The sequence below is a fragment of the Microcebus murinus genome, unplaced genomic scaffold, assembly GCF_040939455.1.
Source record: "Microcebus murinus isolate Inina unplaced genomic scaffold, M.murinus_Inina_mat1.0 scaf001_hap2_Mmur4.0, whole genome shotgun sequence".
Taxonomy (NCBI): Eukaryota; Metazoa; Chordata; class Mammalia; order Primates; family Cheirogaleidae; genus Microcebus; species Microcebus murinus.
Genome location: NW_027438947.1, coordinates 1,281,840 through 1,309,717, shown reverse-complemented (window position 1 = coordinate 1,309,717; position 27,878 = coordinate 1,281,840). Strand labels below are relative to the sequence as shown.

The 27,878-nt window shown below is 38.7% G+C and overlaps 1 protein-coding gene across 4 annotated transcripts in view; it reads left to right on the top strand.

The window, feature by feature from the left end:
• Positions 1–27,878, top strand: part of ARHGEF9 (Cdc42 guanine nucleotide exchange factor 9) — a 241,991-nt gene that overhangs the window by 173,410 nt on the left and 40,703 nt on the right. For all 4 annotated transcript variants that reach the window (XM_012739107.2, XM_012739110.3, XM_012739109.3 and 1 more), the window contains exons 5-6: positions 8,353–8,585; positions 20,968–21,097. In XM_012739107.2, coding sequence (XP_012594561.1) covers positions 8,353–8,585; positions 20,968–21,097 — 363 coding nt within the window. The remainder of the gene's footprint in view (positions 1–8,352; positions 8,586–20,967; positions 21,098–27,878) is intronic.

Here is a 27,878-nt window from a genome sequence, read left to right as displayed (position 1 = left end):
CATGCAACACCATGTCCAGCTAATTTTTCATATATATTTTTTAGTTGGCCAATTTCTTTCTTTCTATTTTTAGTAGAGACGAGGTCTTGCTCTTGCTCAGGCTGGTTTCGAACTCCTGACCTCTAGTGATCTTCCCGCCTCAGCTTCCCAGAGTGCTACTCAGTAATTTTTAATGGGTATCTCTTACGTTGTCTCCTAGAGCAGGTAGTCCTGCTTCCTTTATCCAGCTACTTTCTCTAATCATGAAATGTGGATATCTCTTCTCTACACATTACCTCCATGATTTGGAATGGAAAAGACCAGGTTGTTTTTGTGTCCCACCTCTCAGATTCAACACAGAGAAGCCCTTAAGATGCAGTTATCCTGCCTACTTCTCCAGAAAGAGAAGCAACTGATATGAGTGTCTTCTGCTGCTCTTTGCTTAATTATAAAGAAAATATTTTACAAGCTGAAGGTGGATGTTTCATTTGAAACAGGTGCTTAGGTGGTGGTATTTGTGAATTCTTTTTGTTCCAAATGAGAAGACTAAATAAATAGCAAGTATGGATGACTTCAGGGTTTTTTAAATGTCTTCCAGTTTCAGCCACTATCATGATAAGCACAGTTGAGACTGCAGCAGTGAATTCCAAATATGCATTCTAATTTGAGATGAAAGATGCTAAAAAGTTACATATATATCTAGATCCTAGCTCATTATGCTGTGACACAGATTTACAGAATAAGAACAAAGGTCCAGTTTTACAATTAAACCTTTGATGTGATAAAAGAAGCATAAAGACAAGATGTCAACGTTAATTTCTTATGCGAACATGCCTTCCCATTGTCTGTACAAATACGCAGTTTTACATGTGTAAATCCACATTTTTGGATCAGAAGAGGGATTTTTCTCCCAGAGAAGGAAGCTGTTTTTGGATTTCTTTCTCAGAAGTCTTTGGACATTTGGTACTTATAAATGATTTTCATTCTTCTAAGGAAGTAACAGATTGTGTAGCAATTAACCCTATGAATGCATGCTTGGGTTTAGTGAAAGGGCAGTAAAAGAAAACAGTTTGAGTCCAGTGATGGACCTGTTCACCCCCCTAAAAGGAGAAACTGCTATAAATTGCTTCATTCTTTTTTTATGAAATCTTATATACACTTGAGACTTTGTTTTCTGCATTGCTAAGACTGGAAGAAAAGTGTCATAAGTGGTTTTTCAGTTCAGAAGATGTGATAAACCGAGTAGTATGACCTGCCTTCAACTTTGGACACAGAGGAGTAGGGGGAATTGGGAGGAATGAGAGAATTTTCCATTTTAACTCCCTCTTCTAAGAAACAAAAATGCCTAATGCAAATCCATGTAACTTTATGTGTGTTATATTTTATAGCTCCTTTTTTTTTTTTTTGTAAAATCATAACTCTTTTCCTTAGACCCCAGATGGATACTTGGATGTTCGATTTATTCTAGGTGATAAGTGTAATGTTATGCTGAAAAGGCTGGGACTCAGGTACTTTCCTCAGTTGGGACTGAACTGTCTTACCAGAGAATTGGCTTCAGAAGCAATCTTCCCAAACTTGTGGATGGGTCATTGTAGTTTCAGGGCATGGAAAAGAAACCTCAAACAAAAATTGTTCTAATAAGAAATAGAGATTTTCCCCTTAACAGTTATACAATATAATGTACAGACTACAGTAGAAAACTCATTGCTTCCAAATCAACAGAGGAACATTGTATGTACTGTCAGGTCTTTACATAAGAAGAGTAAAACTTTTATGATTCTTTGTGAGTACAGAATGAATTTAGAACCTCTTAGATGAAATTAAGAACAGAATTAGATCATCTCTGTGTTTTTTAGAATGTTTGCTCAGGGCCATGCATGCTGCAGTGCTGGGAACTTAGTGTAGATTCATCAAAATTTGAGTGAGAGGAATGGCCCCAAATAGGAAGTGCTGAGCACTCTTAATGATTAGTGAGATTGATCAACCAATTTGAATTGGGATAAAAAAAGAATTTTGGTAAAATAATTACATGATACAGATGAAATATAATCTCTTTTAATTGAGGACAATCACTAAGTCGTAATGCATAGAATTAACTTTGGTTCAAGGTAACTTAAATTTTTCTCTGAATAATCTCCAAGCCACTTCCTGATGTTTTCCTTTAGAATTTTGGAATTGTTAAAAACAGAATGAAGTCTGCATACATGGTTCCCAATGGTATGTTATGAATATCTTATGGAAAATTTATACCTTCCAATTATCTGTTATCTGTCTTCCCCATGTCCTTTGGCAACTTTTTTGGTAGGATAATTGGGCAGGGGATAGGGTACTTGTATTCATCAGCACCAGTGAAACCAGCTTTGGCCCTCTGGTTTGAACAGGTATCCAACTAAGCTTCTCCAGATGCTTTGTATTTTTCCATCTCTTAGTTCAGACAACTGTGTTTAATGCTTTCAAATTCTTTTCTGCATCTTCCATGGCTGATATTAGATGTTACTTAACAAAGTGGGTGTATTCCAGTTGTAGTTGCCTAATGTTTACTTATACCTCTGTATTTTTTCTTGTCTATTTTGGTTCCCTTCTTGAAGGCGAAAGCTATAATTTTAGGCAGGACTATGCCTTGATATGGAGTTGTGCATCCTTCCTTTCTCTTGCTCTTACATGTTAGCTGGCAGTTTCTCTTTTGAAAAGTTTGACAAAAATGGGATATGTGCAATAGGAATATATATATATATATATATACACATATTTTAATAATTGTGGACAAATGTTACAAGTTGTTTAAGAACAACAAAATCACCAATGTCTTCCATTTTGAGATGTGTATAGTTTTGTAAGCATTAGTGCTTGGTAGCATATTGTAGTGCCATGTTAGGGGTTAGTGCATGAACCTAGTAATAATTTTACACTTCAGGATGAATTGTTGATTATAACAATAGTGTAAAAAGAGTGAAAAATCTAGCCTTTTTTTCATAAATATCTGAATCTGTGATATTCTCCCTGGGGAAAGGAGATTAAGGCCAAATAAGTGTCATTTTTGAATAGAAATGTGGGGTCAAAATCTTGAATATTGTGTTTCAGGATTTTTGGCTTTCCATGAGGTAGCTGGAAAGCCTTTTTATTTTATGAAATCTTAAAATGAGACACCGTTTCCTGATTCCGCTTTGCTCTTAGTTTGATGTGATTTTCTTCTTAAACTGTCTTCATATTATTTGTCTTTTAGATTATTTTCCCATTCCTTGTCTGTCAAGAAATTATTTTACCTTTTGCATGTCATACTAAGATGCCATATTAGTTGTTTCAGTGAGTGATTTTTTAATCTGCAGACCATTTACATTTCCTGTCTGCAGCATGCTGTGTGTAAATACTGTTAGTAATTCAGAGTATCCTAGATTATTTGTAATAGGCTCTTCCTACTGCCAAATCTGCTGAATTGTGTATTAATGGAATTTCAGACCTTTTCATGAGAATTGGAGATACAGCTGGATGGCATGTACCTAGGTTGCTATGAAATAAGTAGACTCTTTGCCTTGGTTATAGAAAGCCTCACACAGCTTTCATTTTTTACTGCTTTCCTTGTGGACAGTTGTTCTGAAAGCGTTAAGATAGTTTTCTATAGAAAACGAATTCCTACCTCTAAAAACTACCTTGAGAACTTGGAAGTGGCAGTTTTCTGAGGTGATTCTTAAATCTCAGTATTAAAGATTTGTATCCAGGATTTGTTGACATAAATTCTATAGCTAGTATGATAGGAAACATAAAACTGTTTTAATGTGGTGTATCTTGTATACAAGCAAGTTAGAATAAGAAGCTTCTGGCAGCAGATCTCCAGGGACTCAGGTTTAGATTCTCATAGTATACTTAAAGTAGTTGTACTTTGACTCAAGTAGTTTAGTGCCTGGGAGAATCTATTTCTGAAAAGCATTTAATTTTTTTAAAAAAAATACCTCTGTAAAGGTAATAAATGCAAAATAGCATAGTATATATAGGAAAGGATATTTCCTGTTGCAAAAAAAAGCCATAAAATGAACTAATAATTTTCAAGAGGTAGAATTTTAATAGCAATAACAGTTTTGCTTGTATAGTAAATTGCATTAACAAGGTTGTACAGTAAAATAAGTGAATGACTTGAGTTTGTGGGGCTCTGCAATCAACAGAGTTGCACAAAAGGAAAAATGTTCTGGATAAAGAGCCTATAAGAGGTACTTTCTTTTAAAACAGTATGAATGTTTATGAATATATCATTGTTTGAGAAATAACAACTTTTGTATAAGTTAAAGGTTGAAAACCCTGTTTGTTTCCTAAAGCAGAGGATGTGAGCCATTGAAATGAAGCCTTTCTAGTGCTTAACTGGAAAACAAATATGCTTCTACAACTCCACTGAAGCTGTCATGTGGGTTTTCTGCTTAAGATATTCCTTTTAGCAACAGGTATTTATTCTGTAGAATGGCATACTTTTCTGATTTGTCTCATTTTCCTCCATTACTTTCCTGTTCATTTTTTAAAAAAGAAGAGAAAAGTTTGTGTGTTTAGTGTCTTAATAAAACCCAAGAACATGAAAAAAAAAGGTTGATAATTAGAATCTATATAGAACTCAGGAAAATCAGCAAGAAAAAATCAAACAACCCTATCAAAAAGGTGGCAAAGGACATGAACAGAAATTTTTCAAAACAAGACAGAATAATGGCTAACAAACATATGAAAAACTCCTCAACATCTCTAATCATTAGGGAAATGCAAATCAAAACCACAATGAGGTATCACTTATCTCCAGTGAGAATGGCTTTTATCAAAAAGTCCCAAAAATGTCAGCATAGTTGCAGATAGATGAGAACATTCCTACACTGCTGGTAGGACTGCAAACTAGTACAACCTCTGTGGAAAGCAATATGGAGGTATCTCAAAGAGATACAAGTAGAGCTACCATTTTGTTCCAGCAATCCCATTACTGGACATCTACCCAAAAGAACAAAAAACATTCTATAAAAAATACATCTGCACTAGAATGTTTATAGCAGCACAATTCACCATTGTAAAGATGTGGAAACAATCCAAGTATCCATCAATACATGAGCGGATTAACAAATTATGGCATATGTATACCATGGAGTTCTATTCAGCCACAAAAAAGCAATGGTGATATAGCACCTCTTGAATTATCCTGTGTAGAGCTGGAACCCATTCTACTAAGTGAAATATCCCAAGAATGGAAAAACAATCACCACATGTACTCACCATCAAATTGGTTTCAACTGATCAACACTTAAGTGCACATATAGTAATAACCTTCATCGGGTGTCAGGCAGATGGGAGGGGGAGGAGGGGATGGGCATATACACACCTAATGTGTGCAGTGTGCACCATCTGCGTGATGGATACACTTGAAGCTCTTACTTGGGTGAGGCAAGGGCAATATATGTAACCTAAACATTTATACCCTCATAATATGCTGAAATTTAAAAAAATGTGCTTTGAGGAATCTAAAGCAAATACAATCTACCTAAAAGTTATATTTATGTATTCCTACTAAATTATAGATCTTGCCATTGAATAGCTATGATTTAATAAGATATTTTAACAATAATAAAACATTTCACAATTTTGCTAAAAAAGAAATACAAAATATTCATGAATACTGTGAAAATCTATATGCACATAAACTAGAAAATGTAAAGAGAATGGACATATTCCTGGAAACTCAAAACCTCTGAAGTCTCAATCAGGAAAAACAGAACTGCACATACCAATAAATGAGCAGCAAGATCAAAGCAGTGATACAAAAATCTTTCAACAACAACAACAATAACAACAACAACAACAATAACAACAAAATGCCCCCGACTAGATGAATTCACAGCTGAATTCTACCAGACCTTCAAAGAAGAGCTGTACCCATACGACAGAAATTATTCCTTAACATTGGGAAGGAGGGAATCCTCCCCAACTCATAAGCCAGTATCACCTTGATACCAAAGTCAGGAAAAGACATAAGACAAAAAGAAAAGTACAGACCAATTTCCTTTATGAATACAGATGCAAAAATCCTCAATGTCCTTCTATGTTCTTTGATTAGATAATTTAATCCATTAAAATAATTGTTGATAGGAAAATATTTGGTATTGACATTTTGTTAAAATTTTCTGGCTCTTTTTTCAACCCTTTTTTTTTCTTTCTTCTTCTCTAGTTATTTTCCTTTGTGATTTGATGATTTTCTGTAGTGGCATGCTTTCATTCATTTCTTTTTATCTTTTGGATACCTACTATAGGTTCTTGCTTTGTGATTACTGTGAGGATTATGTAAAACATCTTATCAGTATACTAATATATGTGAAGCTGTTCAAAACAAACTTTGGTCACATACAAAAGTTATGCACTTTTATTCCCCCCTTATTTTGTGTTTTTGATATCATATCTTTTTATAATATGTATCCCTCAACAAGTTAATGTAACTATAAGTAACTATAGTTATTTTTAATAATGTCTTTTACCTTAGAGTTATAAGTATTAGAGTATTCTGAATTTGGCTATGAATTAATATTTTCCTTTACCAGTGATGTTTATACTTTCATATGTTTTCATATTACTAATTAGTGACCTTTCATTTTAGCTTGAAGAACTCCCTTTAGCATTTCCTATGAGGTAGGTCTAGTGTTGATGAACTCCTTTAGCTATTGTTTGTCTGGAAAAGTCTTTATTTCTCTCTCTTTTCTGAGGGTTACCTTTGCTGAGGAAAGTAGTCTTGGTTGACAGGTTTTATTCTTTTTTTAGCACCTTGAATATATCATCCCACACTCCCCTAGCCTACGAAGTTTCTGCTGAAAAATCTGCTGATAGCATTGCTAGGAATCCCTTCTAAATGACATACTTCTTTTCTTTTGCTGCTTTTAGAATCTCTACTTTGGCTTTGATTTTTAATAGATTCATTGTAATGTAGCTTGGTGAACTCTTGTCTGGGTTGAATTTGACTGGAAATCTCTGAGCTTTCTATACCTGGATGTTTGTATGTTTACCCAGATTTGAAAGTTTTGGCCATTATTTCTTTAAATAAGCTTTCCTTCCTTTTCCTCCTCTCTTTTTCTTCTGGAACTTCTAAATTTTGCTAATGTTAACTCTCTAGACTATGTTGCCATAGATCTTGTAGGATTTCTTTATTCCTTTTCATTATTTTCTTCTTCTTTTTCTTGTCCTCTGACTGAATGATTTCAAATGATTTCAATATCCCCTTATTATCTTTGAGTTTACTTGTTCTTTCTTCTGCCTGATCTAGTCTGCTGTTGAACATCTCTATTGATATTTCAAACCAGCATATATTTCAGCTTCAGAATTTCTGTCTGGTTCTTTTTAACTTTTCTCTTTCTTGTTTAGGTTTTTATTTTATTCTTGTGTTTTTTTAATTATTATTTTGCTAACTTGTTCACCCATTTTCTCTTTTAATTCACTGAGCTTCTTTAAAATAATTATTTTGAATTCTTTGTCAGGTACTTCATGGATCTCCAATTGTTTGGGGTCAGTCACTGTAAGTTTATTGTGTTCTTTCAGTGGTATTTTGTTTCCCTGTTTCTTCCTGATTCTTGTAGTCTTGGAAATAATTCGAAACTTTCAGAAATGTTGAAAAATAAGAACAGTACAAAGAGTAGCCATCTACTACTTACCCAGATTCATCTGTTAACATTTTACCACCTTGTTTATCATATGAGCATGTTCTCCCTCTCTCTCCTGACTCTCTCCTCTTCTACACTCTATATGCATATTTATATATACATACACACACACACACACACACATATATATATATATATATATTTATTTACACATTTTTTCAGCTGTAAATATGCAACTTGCATACATCTTAACCTCCTTATGCCTAAATACTTGAAGGGTTGTTTGCTAAGAAATGTTTGGTGGAGATAATTTGAGGCTCGGAATGTTGTGGTTCCTTCAAACAGATATTTGTTATATTTTTTCAGCTTTTTTGGCTATTCTCAATGGCATAGTTTATCTAAAATAACTTAGTCTGCCATTGTCATAAGTATAATCTCTAATCTATTTCATTTTATGACTCAATACCAAAGTTTTATTTCATGTAATGTTTTATTATTGGTAGGGCCAGTGTCCCCTCATTATCCATCTTTTTCAGAATTTCCTTACTGTTGCTACTTACTCATTTTTATAAGAACTTTATAATCAGTTTGTCTAATTACCACATAATTTCTTTTGATAATTTATACCATTAGATTATGAATAAATTAAGGAAAATTGATATTGTTATTTTAATATTTTTTCATGAAAATATAATCTGTCTTTCCATTACTTTAAGACTTCTTGTGGGATCCTAATTAGCCATTTTCTTTCCTTTTATTCCTCTGTTCACAGCAAGATGGATTCTGGATATACTCTGAATATTGTAACAACCACTTGGATGCCTGCATGGAGCTCTCCAAGCTGATGAAAGACAGCCGCTACCAGCACTTTTTTGAGGCCTGTCGCCTCTTACAGCAGATGATTGACATTGCTATCGATGGTTTCCTTTTGACTCCAGTGCAGAAGATCTGCAAGTACCCCTTACAGTTGGCTGAGCTCCTCAAGTATACTGCCCAAGACCACAGGTAAGAGATTGAGGTAGTGAGGGAGAGAACTTCCTCTACATGTTGGTCCTTATTGAGGATGTAAGTCCTTTTGCCTTTTGTGGGCTTCTGTTAGGCTTATCTGCAAAATAGAATGATACATTCTTACTTAACTCATAAGGCTATTGTATGTATAAAGTGAGGGAGTGCTTTTGTGAGTTGCTTGTAAAGTTATACTCAGTATACACACAAAATCAGTATGCATCATCATTATCGTACCATTAGGCCTTACTTTCAGGGATCGTTTAGCCTGGTACTTAGTCCTGAGTTCAGCCAAATGTATCATCTGATGCAATCATTTTTCAACTGTATATTCCACTCTGTTTGATAGACTCAAATTTCCTGGTGACATCCTGCCCAACTTGTACTGACCCTAAATTCATTCTGTAAGGCTACATCCCTGAACTTCTTTAGCCTTTTTCACCCTTCTGTGCCCCACTCCAACTGTACTTTTCCCTTAAATCCAGAGTATGCTAGGGGAAAATAGACTTGAGACTTTCCCAGAAGGTTTTCCAAAGTTTTGAAGTATTTTTAAGAAAACCAATCCCCAAGGACCAAAAAATTTACCATTCTCTGAATGGAAATGATACTCCTCACCTTCTACCAGTAAAGTACATGCTTGGAGTAATCTCATGCAATGGAGATAGCTTACAATAGATGATCCCCACTCATTAATATGCCTTACCTCATGGCCTAGAGCCCCAAGCCTGTTTATAGTGTGATTTTAATTGATGTTAAATTCCTGTCCTTAGTCATGTTGGGCCAGCTCTCAGCTCTCTTCCTCCAATTGAGCACTCTAAGAAGAAAGAAAGCCTTTGCCCTGTTTGCTTTAGCTTTCAGCCTAATTCTTATTAGGCCTGCTTCCTATTTTCATTTGGCTTTGTTGCCTGGTTTTCTTAAGGTTGACTTCCAGACCTAGATGCATTAGGCCAAGGGTGTGGGCCATTTAGTTTTATTTATGTCAAGCATCTTGGCCAATCCCTGGGTTCATTTTGAGTGGCTATTGCTTCTTTAGAAAATCATGGGTCATCAGAGGGGTAAGATGGTGGATGAGAAAAACTGCCAGCCAGAGAGTCTCTGTGAAAAAGATAGATTTTAGAATAAAGTGGAAAAAAATAAATAAACAGGCAGACAAACATAGGTAGGATGATGTTCGGAAGGAAGCATGCCTGAAACTACAGCAGACTCCACGGGAAGAAGTTGTGAAGGAGAACTGGAAGGAGAAAGGCCCCCAAGAGGCTTGGAGACCAGTGACAAGGGTAGGTGAAATGGTTAAATTTCCTCTCCCTTGAATCTTAGACTGCTGGTGGGCTCCTGAGCAGTTGGTGAGACTTGCCAACACCAGCAAAGAGATGTCTGAGGCCAGTGAGTGGTGAGCCTCATGTGGGCAGGACACTGGTCTCCCAGCTTCTTCAGGCACTGCCTTCTGCAGACCCACATCAATTGGCAGACACCATATTGCCTCATTCTCCCTTTCTCCTTCCCTACCCGCAGCTGCCGAGAGAGACAATTTAGCCACCACCTGCAGGCATCTTCAGGGAATGGAGTCTTTTTGGGAGGCCCTAAAGCAGACTGAGGGGTAGTCAGACTGTGAGGTCCCTATCCACCATCCCTCCAAGTGCTGCTTGCCTCATGACTCCAGGAAAGGGAGGAAAATCCTGAGATGGAGAGACATTGATGCAGCGTGGGCACCCCATGGGTGACTTGAGGTTAACACTCCTCTCCCTGGCAGGGTCAGGGATTGAATTATGGGGCCCAGGGGACAGGCCTGCAGATCAGATCCCATATACCCAGGTCTACATCCCATTGCCAGGAGCACAGAAGTTATTTTGGGGAATGAGTCTACTGAGGTATGTGTGCCTTCAGGAGCAGATCAGCATGCTTCAGGCAGGGGCAACCCTCCTCCATGGCAGGGCCATGCACACAGCTCAGGCTGTGATCCTGGACAGGGAACCTCTCATCCTGCATCACAACCAGGGAAGATCTGCTGGCTTGAGGGCCTGCCTGCTGGACCCAGGAGACCCAGAAGAAATCGTGGCATAGGGGAGGGGGAAAAAGAGTACGGCCTGCTCCAGACTGCAGGTCTCAGACAGCCCCACCCCAACATGCAGACTTATTGGCTGAGTGGGGCCAATTCAGCCCCTACTTGGCAGCTTTGCCCAAAAGTAGAGAACGGATGTTGGACCCATGCTAATAGCATTTGTGGTATTTGAGGGAAAGCTCACCCAACCCAGCTCTGCCCAGCCTTACTTCCCCACCTGCCTATCTTGAAGTGGAGAATATGGGTATACCTTGATGTCCCAGAGATCAACCTATCACCTGAGGCACTAGAGTGCCTCTCCAGAGAAATAAGAGCTGGTTACAGAACCCAAAAACATCACTGCAGCTTGCCCCTCCAGCAAGTGCCACCTACTGAAAGGGAGATCAATTTAAATACCCTTTTACTGCATCTACTGACTCATCCTACAGGGTGTGGTCGAATCTCGCCCACAAACACCACTGACCGGCTCAGAGACTAAACAGGGGATGCCATTATCCAACCCAAAATCTAAGGATAAGAAGCAATGACTGATCCAGATAGGAAGGAATCAGTGAAAGAACTCTGGAAGTATGATAATCAAATGGAAAGCACATACACAAGGGGAGGGAACACAAGATCCCTAGCAATGGACGCCAACCAAATTCAGAACACTAAAATGACAGAACAAATATTTCAAACATGGAGTGTAAGAAAATTCAATGATATGCAAGAGAAAACGGATAACCAATGCAAAAATACCATACACAAAAAATTCCAGGACATGGAAGAAAAATTCACTAAAGAAATTAAAATATTAAAGAAAAATCAAACTGAACTACTGGAAATGAAGAATTTATTCAAGGAATTACAAAACACAGTGGAAAGCATGAAGAACAGGGTAGATCAAACAGAAGAAGGAATCTCAGGGATTTAAGATAACACCTTTCAATTAAATAAGTCAGTTTCAGAGGGAGTGCAAACAAATAAGAAAAAAGAGCAAAGCCTACAAGAAATGTTGGATTCTGTGAAGAGGCCTAACGTTAGAATCATAGGCATTGCTGAGGGTGAAGAACAAAATACACAAGCTCTTTTAGTATAAAATAGAGTAAAATTTCGCAGGCCTTGTAAAAATCTAGATATCCAGGTACAAGAAGCTAAAAGGCCTCCTGGGAGATTCATTATGTGTGTGTGTATGTATATATATAAATATATATACACACAAACATACACAAGGCAAGAATCTGCTATCTTCAGGAAGCACATGTAACCCACAAGGATACATTCAGACTCAAAGTGAAGGGACAGAAAACAATATTTCAAGCAAATGGAACCCAAAAGAGAGCTGGCATGGCATTTCTTATTTTAGATAAATTAGTCTTCAAATCAACAAAAGCAATGAAAAATAAAGATGGTCACTATATAATGGTGAAGGGTACAATTCAAAAAGAAGACATAACAATTATAAATATGTATGCATCTAACTCAGGTGGACCGAGATTCATAAACTAAATCCTACTTGATCTAAACAAAATGATAAACAACAGCACCTAATAGTTGGAGACTTCAATACCCCTCTGACAAAACAGGACAGACCCTCCAAATAGAAAATAAACAAAGAAAGAATGAGAATATAGAACATTCTACCCCATAACCAGTGAATATACGTTTTTCTGATTAGCTCATGGGACAGATCTAAGATTGACCATTTTAAAGGCCACAAAGCATGTCTCAATAAATTTTAAGAAATAGAAATCATGCCATGCATCTTCTCAGACCACAGTGGAATAGAATTAGAAATAAACTTCCACAGAAACTCTCATGTCAACTCAAAGCCATGGAAACTATACAACCTCTGCTGTATGATTATTTCATTAAGGAGGGAATCAAGATGGATTCAAAAGAGTCTTTGAAATAAATGATAAAGGAAACACAGCTATTAAAATCTGTGGGAGACAGCTAAAGCAATCCTGAGAGGAAAATTTATTTCCATGAATGCCTATTTCTAAAAGACAGATAACAAATAAACAATCTAATGAATCATCTCAAATAATCTGAAAACCATCAGGAAAACAACCCCAAACCTTGGTGAAGAATAGAAATACCAAAAATCAGAGCATGACTAAAAGGAATTGATAACAAAAATATATACAGAAGTTTACTAATACAAAAAGTTGGTTCTTTGGAAAAATAAAATAGACACACCTCTTGCTGGATTGATGTGAAGCAGAAAAAAAAACCTAATAAGCTCCATCAGGAATGGAAAAGGAAAAATTACAGCTGATGCCTCAGAAACACAAAATATCATCTCTGAATATTATCAAAACCTCTATACCCATAAACTTGAAAATATGGAAGAAATGGACAAATTTTTAGAAAACACAGCCTCCCTAGACTTAATCAGGAATAAACAGAATTCATGATCAGACCAATATCAAGTACCAAAATTGAAGTAGCAATAAAAAATACTTCTTAAAAAAAATCCAGGACCAGATGGGTTCACACACAAATTTGACCACACCTACAAGGAAGAACTGGTGCGTATGCTGCAGAAATTATTCCACAACATCAAGAAGGATGGAATACTTCCCAACACATTTTATGAAGCGAGCATAACTCAGATACCAAAACCAGGAAAGGATGCAACAAAAAAAGAAACTATAGAACAATATGCCTTATGAACATAGATGCAAAAATTTTAAACAAAATCCTAGCCAATCGGATCCAGATGCTTGTCAAGGAAAAGTGGGCTTCATCCCAGGGATGCAGGGATGGTTCAACATATGCAAATCTATAAATGTAATTTACCATATAAACAGAAGCAAAAACAAAGACCATATGATCCTCTCAATAGATGCAGAAAAAACCTTTGACAAAATTCAGCACCTTTTTATGATGAGAACACTCAACAAAATAGGCATAGATGGGGCTTACCTAAAAATGATACAAGCCATACACGACAAACCCACAGCTGATATCATATTGAATGGAGAAAAATTGAAAGCATTCCCACTTATAACTGGAACAAGACAAGGTTGCCCACTATCTCTACTTCTGTTCAACATAGTGCTGGAAGTCCTTGCTATAGCAATCAGGCAAGAGAGGCAAATTAAAGGCGTCCAAATGGGAGCAGAAGAGATCAAACTCTTACTCTTTGCTGATGACATGATATTATACCTAGAAAACCCCAAGGATTCAACCAAGACACTCCTTGAATTGATAAATGCATTTGGTAAAGTCTCAGGATACAAAATCAATACACAGAAATAAGAGGCATTCATATACGCCAACAACAGTAAAAGGGAGAACCAAATCAAAGACTAAATTCCCTTCAATATAGCAACAAATAAAATAAAGTACCTTGGAATATATTTAAGGAGGTAAAAAACCTCTACAGAGAGAACTATGAAACACTGAAGAAGGAAATAGCAGAGGCTATAAACAGATGGAAGAATATACCATGCTCATGGGTCGGCAGAATCAACATTGTTAAAATGTCTATACTACCCAAAGTGACCTACCGAGTCAATGCAATCCCTATCAAAATACCATTTTTATTTTACACAGATATAGAAAAAATAATTTCACGCCTCGTATGGAACCAGAGAAAACCCTGTATAGCAATCAATCCTAGGCAATAAAAACAAAATAGGAGGTGTCGATTTACCAGACTTCAAACTATACTGTAAGCCTATAGTCATTAAAACAGCTTTGGACTGGCACAAGAACAGGTACATTGAACAGTGGAACAGAACAGAGAACCCAGATATAAAACCATCCTCATATAACCAACTAATCTTCTACAAAGCAGAGAAAAACATACACTGGGGAAAAGAATCCTTATTCAATAAATGGTGCTGGAAAAACTGGATAGCCACATGTAGAAGACTGAAACAAGACCCACACCTTTCACCTCTCACAAAAATCAACTCATGCTGGGTGACAGACTTGAACCTTACGTATGAAACTATTAGAATTCAAGTGGAAAATGTTGGAAATACTGTTCTAGACATTGGCCTAGACAAAAAATTTATGAAGAGGACCCCAAAGGCAATCACAACAGCAACCAAAATGAACAAATGGAACCTGATCAAATTAAAAAGCTTCTGGACAGCCAAAGAAACTGTCAAGAGACCAAACAGACAACCCACAGAATGGGAGAAAACTTTTGCAAGCTACACATCTGATAAAGGGCTGATAACTAGAATCTATTTAGAACTCAGGAAAATAAGCCAGAGAAAATCAAACAATCCCATCCAAAAATGGGCAAAGAACATGAACAGAAACTTCTCAAAAGAAGACAGAATAATGGCCAACAAACATATGAAAAAATGTTAAAATTCTATAATCATCATGGAAATGCAAATCAAAACCACAATGAGATATCACTGTACTCCAGTAAGAATGGACTTTATCAAAAAGTCCCCAAACAACAAATGCTGGCGTGGATGCAGAGAGAGAGGAACAATCCTACACTGCTGGTGGAACTGCAAACTAGTTCAACCTCTATGGAAAGCAATATGGAGATACCTCAAAGTGATACAAGTAGATCTACCATTTGATCCAGCAATTCCACTACTGGGCATCTGCCCAAAAGATTACAAATCACTTTATGAAAAAGGCATCTGCACTCGAATGTTTATAGCAGCATAATTCACAATTACAAAGCTGTGGAAACAACCCAAGTGCCCATCAATTCATGAGTGGATTAATAAAATGTGGTATATGTATACCATGGAGAACTACTCAGCTTTAAGAAACAATGGTAATATAGCACCTCTTTTATATTCCTGGATAGAGCTGGAACCCATTCTACTAAGTGAAGTCTCTCAAGAATGGAAAAACAAGCACCACATGTACTCTCCAGCAAATTGGTAGTAACAGATCAACACCTAAGTGGATATATAGGAATAACATTTATTGAGTGTCAGGCAGGTGGGAGGGGGGAGGAGGGGATGGGTACACACAAACACTATGAATAAGATGTGCAAAGTTTGGGTGATGGACACACTTGAAGCCCTACTCGAGGGGAGAGGTGGGGCATGGGCAATATACGTAACCGTAACACTTGTACTCCCATAATACACTAAAATAAAATAAAAAATTTAACCCAAAACCCTGGATATTCACATAGTTGTTTCCAAATATTTTTGTCACAGCTCCTCACTTACCTTATTCCTGAGTATTTGTTACGTGGACTAGGCTCTAAAAGTCATATTTGTGGACTAATAATATTCACTGAGTAAATTATATATTGTATAATTTATCTTAAGTGTCTCAGAGAAAAAAACACTTTGAAGCACAACTCAAAACAATGTTAATTTCTTAGACCAAAACAATCTGGGGGCTTTGGTGGGTTTGGTGGGAGATAGCAAAATGGGGCATTTGCATAAAATTTGCCATTCTTGTGCTCTTTCACCTTGTGACTGGAACTCCTGCCTCAAATCCCTCTTGCCCTCTGGATCCTGGTCCCCTCTCCTCTCAGCCCCTGGGCTCCAGAGTGCTTATAGAGTAGCTCAGGCAGTGACAGGAGACATCAGTCTCTGTCCTTCTTCACGGTGACCTGTGGGCCCTTTGGGTAGATCTCAGGAAGTTGTATTAAGATGACAGCTTCTGCTATGCATATCAAGAGCAGCTTGTATTTGAAGATAATTAGAGACTGCTGCCAGCTTGGAAGCTTAGTCATGTGTTCAGACAGATAGGCCTGAAATTCAGGTAGGCAGAGTGACCTCTGAAGATTAGATTGAGAGTGATAAATGGAGAATAATACTGCTTTTGATTACAGAAGGGTGACATATTTAATACTTTCCCCACCCCATAGTTCTTAAGCTGACAAGAAGGAAGATTGAGGGAGATTATCTGACATGTCTCGAAAGAGAAAATCTTGGTTCTGTCACTCTCCCCAATAGAGATGTGGGCCTAGACCTCATCTGAGGGCCCAGTGGCTCTGAGCAAGGTTCATACTGGACTACAGAAATTTCTTGTTTTCTTACTCACCTGGAAAGCTAGTGGGACAGGATAAAGATAGCTACATTGCCCCGCTAGCCATTGTGAAAAAGGAAGCCAGCTAAAAGTGACAAAAATAGGCAGTCTGGTACAGCGGCAGTGATGAATCCATGACTGGGAAGTACTTAGGGTCAGGCAGAGGTAAGGAGCATTCCCATGCCAGCACTATCCAATAGAACTTTCTGCAGTGATGTAAATGGTCTGTGTCTTTGCTATCTAATACAATGTATTGACTACATGTAGCTATTGAGTACTGAGATACATAGCTAGTATAACAGAAGGAGTAATTTTAATTTTATTTAATTTTAGTTAAATGTTGCTAGTGGCTACCATGTCAGACAATACAGCTCTATGCTTTACATCCCAGAAAGTTGCTTAAAGCACCAGTGCCCTCAAATCAGAGAAAGGAAAGGCACAGGGGACAGAAAATGGTTCTACAGATCAGGAGTACTTATTTATGTTACAAGGTTGTATGCTGCAACCTCTCCATCTGTCATCACCCTATCTGCTTCTAAATAGCAGGCTTAGACAGTCTTGCCAGAGAGAAACTTTCTTTTTTTTTTTTTTTGAGACAGAGTCTCATTCTGTCACCCTGGGTAGAGTGTAGTGGTGTCATCATAGCTCACTGCAAACTCAAACTCCTAGGCTGGGCTCAAGCCATCCTCCTGCCTCATCCTCCTGAGCAGCTAGGACTGTAGGCATGCTCGATGACACATGGCTAATTTTTCTATTTTTAGTAGAATGGGGTCTTACTTAGGCTGATTTCAAACCCCTAAGCTCAAGGAATCCTCCTGCCTTAGCCTCCCAGAGTGCTGGGAATACACGCGTGAGCCACTGCACCCACCCCAGAAAGAAACTTTAACAATGTTACAGAGCCCAAAAGATTGCCCCATAAACTATAACAACTAATTGTAAAAGGATGAAATGTAACAAAATAAATGTAAAGTTTTATGATTAGATCTAAGATAAGAAATCAGTAGCTGAAAGACAGGCTGAGAGACAACTTCTAGACAACATGTTTTTTTTTTTTTTTTTTTTGAGACAGAGTCTCACTTTGTTGTCCAGGCTAGAGTGAGTGCCGTGGCGTCAGCCTAGCTCACAGCAACCTCAAACTGCTGGGCTCAAGCGATCCTCCTGCCTCAGCCTCCCAAGTAGCTGGGACTACAGGCATGCGCCACCATGCCCGGCTAATTTTTTTATATATATATCAGTTGGCCAATTAATTTCTTTCTATTTATAGTAGAGACGGGGTCTCGCTCTTGCTCAGGCTGGTTTTGAACTCCTGACCTTGAGCAATCCGCCCGCCTCGGCCTCCCAAGAGCTAGGATTACAGGCGTGAGCCACAGCGCCCGGCCTAGACAACATGTTTTGAGGAGACTTGGGAAGTATTAGTTGGTTATAAGCTCAATATGAATCAGCAGTGATATCCAGAAGAAATGCTTATAATAGCTAACATTAAGAATCAGAATAGGAAAGGCTTTTAGAGACCATCCAGTTATGGTCACCCTACAGATGAAGAGCTGTGTGAGCCCAGTGAGTTTCAGTGATTTATTGCATCTCACTTAGACAGGAAGAAAACCAATCCTTTTGCAGCACACACATTCTTGTAGGGACACGACACAGACAATCCTAACAGCTAAGTAAAATCATATTGTATCTTACCAGGAAAAACTGTGAAAGACTTTCAAATGGCCAAAAAAAAAAAGATGATTGGGTTATAATTGCCTTTCATCGTCTTTGAGATACGTAATGCAGTTTTGCATCTACTGTACTTGTTAATTCATTTCAGCATTCATTACTCAGTGTGTGTGTGTGTGTGTATGTATGTGATTCTTTAAATTCCCCTTTTGAACCAGTTGTAGCATCTTATTGGATCCTCATTAATTAATGATTTAAATAAAATCTTTGATGTATTCATTTTACATTTGTACAAGAGTCATAATATTACTTTTAAGAAATTATTTATTAACACTCTGCAGGATAGAATGGCAGTCAGCTATTAAAAAGTATGCTTACAGACCAGGTGAGGTGACTCATGCCTATAATCCTAGCACCCTGGGAGGCTGAGGCAGGAGCATTGCTTGAGGCCAGGAGTTTGAGACCAGCCTGAGCCAGACTAAGACCACTTCTACAAAAAATAGAAAAATTAGCCAGGCATGGTGGCGCATGCCTAGTCTCCCAGCTATTCAGGAGACTGAGGCAAGAGGATCGCTTGAACCCAGGAGTTTGAGGTTAGAGTGAGCTCTGATGACACCACTGCATCTAGCCTAAGTGAGACCCCGTCTCCAAAAAAAAAAAAAAAAAGTATGTTTACAGAGTATATTCCTTGAATGGCAATAAAACTGCTTAAGAAAGAATGTCAAGTGAAGAAGATAAGACAAAATACTGAAAAATACAATATGATTCAACAAAGTCAAAAAGAAAAAGAAAATCCACAAGAAAGAAGACAAACTATGAATAAGGATTGCCCAGGGGCATTGAGATTTAGGAGTGGTTTTTTGTTGTTATTGTTTTTGTTCCCACTTCTTTTTTTACTTTTTTATTTTTTTCCAACATATTGTAGGGGTACAAATGTTAAGGTTACATATATTGCCCTGCCCCCCCCTCCTCCCCTAGTTACACTTAAGGCAAACATCTACATGGAACACACCCTCATTTCTTTGTCTCTCTTATTCTTTTTAGCAAGATTATACAGGTAGAATATTAGTACCATCTTTGAATGTAAGCCAAAGAGTAATATAAAAATCTATATTTAAATTAGTCTTCAAAAAACTCTTTCAAGAAGTTTAAATGAAAAAAATTACGAGTAGAAGAGCATGGTGTCACAGTTTAATTGTCATTGTTTTTGCTACCTTAGTGGCACACAATAATGGTGTGTCTTATCATGGATGGTGTCTTTTACATAAGGCAGGTGTGTAGAACACAGATTAGATAGATAGATGCTAGCTAAGAGGAGGTGCTACATAGCATCCTGCCTGGAAGTTATTAATAGAACTCTCTTCCCTGTGCCATTATATGGTCCACCACCTCACTATTCAATGTATTAAGAAAGAAAAAGGCAGTTATTGCACATTTTCTTTTTCTCCTTTTTTTTTCTAATTGGTGCTAGAACATTGAGATTAGTGAGCACAAGGCATTTTCAGCTTCTCTCAAAAAAGGTGTTAACACTGAACTGTAACGCATCCTCTTGTCTTCTTCATTTATTTTAGCTCCACCAAAATGACTGAAATCTCACTTTCAATCTGTCTTTCACAGGAGCCATTCAATTGGAAATCAGATCAGACAAGCAGAGAAAACTGAGCAGGATGTGTAACTCTCAACACATGGGCTATCCAAGGTCCCAAAAAATGAGGATGAGTGTTATATTTCTGGGACTAGGGGTTTTGTGAGGCATCCCATGTGATATCTCTACTAGAGAAATATTTTACTTATAATAATAATACTGCTAACATTTGTTTTGAGCCAAGAGTAAAATAGTTTACATGGATGATTGTATTTAATTTATTAAACCCTCAATAAATTCTATAGTTCTCCCCATTTTACAGATGAGGAAACTGAGTCAACGAGAGAGTGGATGAGGCTTGCCAAAATCCATACTGCTAGTCAGTGACAAAAAGTAGGGTTTAAGCTCACAGAGTCTGGCTTCAGACTCTGTGTTCTTAACTACTATGCTACATTCTATCTCTATACTGTGCAGAAGGAAAGGTGGGGATAATATTCCACAGTGATTTGGGGCAGAAGCTCCCTAGAAATAGATGGTGGGAGAGTTGGTAAGGTTGTCTGGACTGTGCTATGTGTGAGGCTCCCTTCTTGGTCTTTGACTGGTTGTATCAGATAGGATACCAAAATAGTGCTGTAAAAAATAGGGGTCTATTTCTCTCTCATGTGAAAGAAGTCTGCAGGTAGGAGGTGTGTGGCTGGTATAGTGGTTCCATGGTCATCAGAAACGTACAACTTTCTGCTATCCTACTTCTAGGGTATGTACCCTGTTCTTATGGCCCAATATGGCTACTAGAACTTCAGCCATCACATCCACATTCCAAGCATCAGGTTTAACTTAAGGGCTAAAGAAGGGTGTGCTCTCTTCCTTAAAGGTGATTTCTCAGAAGTCTTGCCTAATGCTTCTATTTACATATCATTGGACAGAAGTTAGTCACATAGTCATCCCTGCTGAAACAAAGGATAGGAAATGTAGTCTTTTATTCCAGATGGCATAGATTTCCATCTTAATATCAACTCTGTTACTAAGGAGGTAGAAGAGAGTAGATGTTAGATTGGCATCTAGCACGTTGGTTCTATGGCACATTGGTTCATTCAACTTGCACTCTTGTGTCTTCACAGTGACTACAGATATGTGGCAGCTGCTTTGGCTGTCATGAGAAATGTGACTCAGCAGATCAATGAACGCAAACGACGTTTGGAGAATATCGACAAGATTGCCCAGTGGCAGGCTTCTGTCCTAGACTGGGAGGTAGGACCCTTCCCGATAAGGTGCTGGAGAGTTGGAATAACTTGGCAAAAGCTTCCCATCTTAGCTAAGGATGGATTAAGAGAAATTCAATTTGAAGAGCAAGAGGAAGGATTTAGGTTAGATTCAAGGCAAAACTTCCTGCTAATGAGAGGGGTTCAGTACTTGAGTAGCTTTCTAAGAAGATTGGAGAAATTTTTGTGACAATATTTCATTAAGAAACGAAAGGTTCATTTCTTTGGGTGTAGCCAGGAAACAATTGAGTTGACGTTGTAACTTTTTGAAGCTCTTTCCAGTCTTGTATTTATGGTCACCAGATGTACACTTAGATATTCAGTAGTATTAAGTATTAATGCTTCCAAGTATTAAGTTGAGTAGTATTAAATTTACCCTCAGACACAGAATATGAGGTTGGTTCTCTTGTTCCCAATCATGCAGGACAGCCAAGATAATTTTCTAGTTGGTGGGATTGCCTTACCTGACTTATCTACTAGATCTATCCAAGCCTGCACACTCAAGGCCATGACCATCATTCCTACAAAATCCACAGATGAAATTCTATTTTTATCATTTAAAAAAAAATAATCCCTAACAGTCTTCCATTTCATTGCAACAGCCATGACTTCTCTGAACTCAGAAAGCCTTCAGTAGCTGAATCAATGAAACCTTCCCTTCCTAGATTCCCACTAAGAGAACCAGGATTAATGGCACTTAACATTTATCTCTGAGGTCCAGGTTGTATAGTCTGATAATCCACAGGCTAATGTAACCAAAATGGAAGAGGCTAGACATGCTACTAGGGAGGGAGTAGCAATCTTAAGCTTTGTGGTCACAGTATGGAAGTAGAGCCAGCTCCCTATTCCACTGTCCTCAACTCAGGTGTCATTTTCTGTGATTAAGTGATAGTGTCTCTCTTAACATTTCGGGTAGTTTTTTAGCCTATTCTAAGGGGACCAGGTATCAGGTTTACAAACAGCTACTTAACCCAGGTCCAGAAAAAAACCCATCTTTTGTTTATTCTGCTATCCCTGTTCCTCCCTAATGTGGATAGCTGAAAAAAGACAAAAATTCTGATCAGCTGACATATTTTTGGGTCATATTTGAAACATAATGTCTCCATACAAGAGTAGAACAGCAGTGATTCTTTGAGATGCTGAGAGAGGAATCAATATAAAGAAACCTTCTTGGTCATAAAAGAAAGCCAGTACTGGCCCAGATTTACTAGAAAATCATGAATTCTCCTTCCCTTGTGTCAGCTCTGCTTTGGCCAATTGCCTGATTAGAGGCGGAGAACTAGACCTAATAACTTCTAGCAAGCCCATCATCTCTAAGGCACTCTAAAATTATGGCTGGTAAGCAGGTCTTTTTCTCTCACCTTGGCAGGGTTCTCTGTAAGAGGAGGTGTCCAGCAGCAGTTGTCTTCTTATTCTCTGTAACATTTCCCCCTTTCCCAATGACTAGAAGGCCTTTGAATTCCTCCATGTGCTCTGGGCCTCCAGTCTCTGGAGCAGGGTCCATAGGGGACCAAAAATAGCTTTAAATTCCCTGGCCTACCCAGGGAGCTTCAGTAACACCAAACTCCATAGCACTGAGCTATGATTAAAGACTTGGCATCTCAGGAGGAATTTCCTGTGTGTTTGTCTGTGTGGGGGCCACAGAAAGGCAATTCTAACAGTTTCTGCCTCCTTTTTTAGCATGATTGGTCCTCTAATCACATCCAAGCCCATACACTCCTTGCACCTTCCTGCTTGGTGAAGCCCCTCATCATCTAAATTGGTGTCTTATACCCTTTGGGCTACAATAACAAGATACCATAGACTAGATGGTTTATAAACAACAGAAATTTATTTCTCACAGTTCTGAAGGCTGGGAAGTCCAAGATCAAAGAACCACTAGATTCAGTGTCTGGTGAAGGCCTTCTTTCTGTTTCACAGAATGCTGTCCTCAGTTGGGTCCTTCACATGACGGAAAGGGCAAGGGAGCTCTTTTGAGTCTCTTCTATAAGAGTACTAATCCAATTCCATTTATGAGGGCTCTGTCCTCATGACCTAATCACCTCCCAAGGCCTCTTTTCAAAATACCATCACATTGGGGAATAGGTTTTAACATATGAATTTTATGTGGACATAGATATTTAGTCTATAGCAATTGGTAAGAAAAATTCCTCATGGCCCTCTTCTCAGACTCTGAGGTCACTGTGGAACTTGCCAGTTCCAGAGGAGGGGCCCTATAGGAAGTCTTTTCTCTCATAAGGCCTGATGGGTACATTTCAGAGGCCAGGCCTGAATTGTCTGTCATATTTGCCATACCTGATCTTAAAGACTTCTAGGATGTCAGAGTCACCAGGGCTCTTAGATGACTCTCCCTACAATTTTAACCATTCTTGTATGTGCACACATACTCACAATACTCTTACACACACTCTTACTCATCCTCACACATCTTGTAATGATGGTGGAAGACTGAGGAGCAGAGAGAAGCCTATTCCTGACCAAGGCCACACAGCAAGTCAGTGACAATGCTAGAACTTGAATCTAGTTTCCTTATTTCTTATGTAGTGGTCTTTTCACTACTGTATCATCCTTCTCCTTCCCACAACCCCTTCTTTGTGACACTGTGATGGTGTGTTTATGAAATAAAGAATCTGTATCTAAATAAGTCATTTGACTACCTTGAGGGGAAAATCCAAATCCCAGTCAGACGGTGGATGAATGCTGGGGAGTCTCTCCCGGAAGGCAACAGGACGTGGATACTCCATGGCTTGATGACTCTTGGGATAGGTGGCCCAACCTCACTGGTTCCCTGGTATAGATTCTTTATGCATTCCACCTGCCCAAGAAGTTGAACAGACAAGGAGAGAGGTTCTGCTAGATTGCCAAAGGCTGCTGTGAACAAGCCTTGCAAATCAAGAAAAAGAATCAGTGCTTTGCAGTCTCTGCCACCCCCTTGCCTCCCAGATGTTTGAACAAACAAGATGACTGTCAGAAGCATCTGTGTGATAATTAGCTTCATTTATCAGATGAAAAAGAGGAGTCATAAGGGAAACCTTCAGAACTTAATCTCCCTTGGAGAGGAATTTGGAGGGTTGGCAGCATGCAGGCAGTTGAGGCCTGTTAAATAAATCAGAGCATCTGGCCAGAGAGCAGGAAGCCTTGTATTCTATCAAGGCCTGACTCTTGTTTCAACTTACTCTGTGAACATTCTGGGTCTCTTTGCCCAATTTGAGTTATCATCTATGGGAACTAGGAGGTCCTAAAGTATCCTTCCCTTTGCCCCATCCCCTAGGTCTTCTGAAAAATAAATGGATGAGTAAAAGTGACACCCATCCCTCTAAGTAGTAATAAATACCTTAGAGCAGTTTAGAAGAGCAGCAGGGAGAAGAACCTGTTCTCAGGTACTGCAATTTTGGGGGAATTTCCATTTCCAATACCTCTGATGCTGCGGTTTGGTTGAGCTGTCACTTTGCCACCTTTCACACTCGTTAAATCCACATGAAACGAAGGGAAAGGTACATATCCCTGAAAGCATCTTTTTGATCTTTTTATTCTGCATATTTTTAGGAGCCCAAGTTTATAGCTTATGTTTGAGAGCTTGATTGTACATGGTTGTGATTTCCTCCTTGTGGCACCCCTTCCCTCCCAGCCTGGGTGTGTAACACCCAAGGGCGTATTCCAGTTTACCATTGGAAGATTGAATCTAAAGAAGTTGGAGGAAACAAACAAACAAACAAAAACGTGATGGAGGCAGCAAAAGCATCTATTTAAAAGCTAAGGTGACTTGATTAGACATTACTCTTGGGACCAGAATATCAAATATGGGGCTGGATGGATTTACTTCCCTGCTATCCTGTCAGTAGGCAGCATTGAAAACAAACTGGATGAGAAAAATGGCATTTTCCTTGTCCTTCTTTCACTGGATCTGCTTAGGCCACATCCCCACATCAGTTGGCCTGTAATTAGATTGGAGTGAAGCCTCTTCTCCGAGGTTCTGGCCCCAGAGAAGCAAGGTGGAGCTGGCAAGAAATATTATGGTAGTTTTTCATAGCCACTATTTATTCGACACCCATTGATCCATTTATTAAACAGATATTTATTAAGTACCTATTCTGTGTCAGGCCTCATTATAGGTTCTACAAATACATCATTGAACAGGACAAAGACCCTACCCTCATTGAATTTATATTCCAGCATAGGGGAAAGGCAACAAACAAATATATATATATATATATATATATATATATATATATATGTATATATATATATATATCAGGTAGTGATAGGGGCTATGAAGAAAAATAAAGTGGAATAACAGGCTAGAGAGTGATGAGGGTACTACCTAAGGAAGCAGCATTTGAGAAAAGACCTGAAGGAGATGAAGGAGCAAACCATGTGGCTTTCTTGGGGCACTACATTTTAGGCAGAAGGAAGAACAAATACAAAGGCCCTGAAATAAGGAGTGTGTGCTCAAGAAACAGTGAGGCCAAGGTGGCCAGTATGGAGTGAATGAGGGGAAGTGTGGGAGCAGGTGAGGTCAGGGAGACAATGAGAGGGCAGATCATGTCATCATAGGACTTTTGCTTTTAGTTTGCATGAGGTTGGAGCCACTATAGGGTTTTGAGAAAATATATGACATTAGGAGATTTATGTTTTGAGCATCTCCTCAATGCCAGGCCCTATGCTAGACATTGAAGATACTGAAATGAATGAGATGTGTCCTTGGCCATTTAGTAGGGGAAGATACATTCATAGCAGAGAAAACAGTGTAAGCAAAATCCTGGAGGAACAGAAGGCCTGTGCTGGGGGCAGTGGGAAGGGTTTTCACTTTCTAGGGCAAGACAAAGAGATGTGTGGTACAAGTGGGGCAGAGGATGCAAGCTCTGAAAAATGAGAGGCTCCTTTCTCATGCATGAGCTGATTTGATGCTTTCAAGCAGCCATATGAAGTGGGTCAAATAGGAACTATTATATTAATATTATCCCCACTCTACAAATGAGGAAACAGGTTGAGAGTTTAAGCTACTTTCCAAGGGCACAGAGTGAGTTGGTAGCAGCACTGGACTCAGAACCCAGGTCTTTTGGGATTCTTACTTTAGAAATCTTTCACGGCAGCTGGTTATTCCACTGGGTTTGCAGGGAGGTAATCCTTCTAATGTGGTTTAATGGTTAAAAGCATGAGCTTTGGAGGGAGTCTAAGTTTTGCCCCTTTGGGCAAGTTACTTCCAATTCCGGTGACCTTGGTTTTGAGGACAATAACAGTACATCTCTTACTGGGTTGTATTAATAGGAGACGGGATATAGTACCTAAAGCACACAGCAATAGTCAAGATGATAACTATCACTTATATAGAGCTTATAGGGTGATGTGTACTTTCCTAAGCATTTTATATACGTTAATTTAAATAATTAACCCAATACCCAAGTGAAGTTGATATTGTTATTATCCTTATTTTAAAGATGAGGAAACTGAGGCACAAAGAGAATATGTGTGGTACTCAAGTCAGTCAGCTTGGGGAGCATAGAGGTGTATTTTTTCAAGATTTTTTTGCTTGGTGGAGTTACATGCAGCAAGTACTTAAAATAGAATTGGAGTGCCTCTGGTTGGTGCACTGGACAGACCAGATAATACTGAATAATCCTCCTGGTCTGATCATCCACAGTTTAGCTAGTGTTACCTTTAAAAGTAATCTTGGCCATCTTTTGATGGCATTGGCCCTCTTTTATGGCTTTCTTTCACTTCATACATATTAAAGGGGACTGTGGCACATTTTCCTAGCCTGCATCAGGGTGGGATATGGTAAACTGATACCCCTCTCAGCTTCCCATCTCCCCAACAGGAAAACTGTACACTGCTACCCAACCCTAAGGGCTTCCTCTCCCAGTGCCTGGCCTCCAGAGGTTCTGTGCTAATATGTCAGCCCCTCTAAAAGGGGTGTTTACCTAGTTCCTGGGTAATTCTGAGGTGAAGTCTGGAGTGGAAGTAGTATTTCTGGGCTTCTTTCAGGGTATTTTATTAGAAAATAATTCCACTGAGCTCCTCCTCCCCTTCCCATCCCTTAGACTGGAAAAAAAGTAGTGTGCTGGAGAACACCATTTCCAGATACCCCTTTCTCTGTCCTACTACCCAGCCTGGGCTGTGTTTGCCTCTGATCATTTTTGGGAGGATGTGAGAGTCCCCATTTCTAAATTTACCTTGAAGCTTTTAGATTCAAGGCTGTGAGTGTTAGGTTATCAGGACTAGGGACGTAAAAATCATCCTCATACACCTCATTTAACATCTTGGAAAACTGAGACCTAAAGAGAGGAAGGGACTGGTCTGCCAGTGACTTTTTGGCCTAGAGACAGTGTAATGGAATGGCTAAGAACACTCTCTGGAGCTGCAGAGATTGTGGTTGATCATGGATCTCTAGAGAACTAGCCAGACAACCTTGGCTTATCACTTGATCTCTCTGTACCTTGAACTGTAAAATGAGGGCAAGAATATATAACTCCCAGGGATATTGTGAGGCCCAGATGCTATAGAGTGAAACTATCTTGCACAATGTCTGACCCATATAGCTGCTCAGGAAATATTCATTCTTCTGCATCTTGTGCCACTGATCTTTGTCCTCATCTTCACATAGGCCCTGGAACACTCACCCCTGTGCCCATGGCTTTGATTTGGTTTGCCTTATGTTCCATGAGTTCTGAGCACACCTGCATTAATCTCTACTGAGATTTAAGCTCCATCAGGACAGGGGACAAGTTTGGCTTGGCATTTGTCACATATCCCCAACATACTTCTGACCT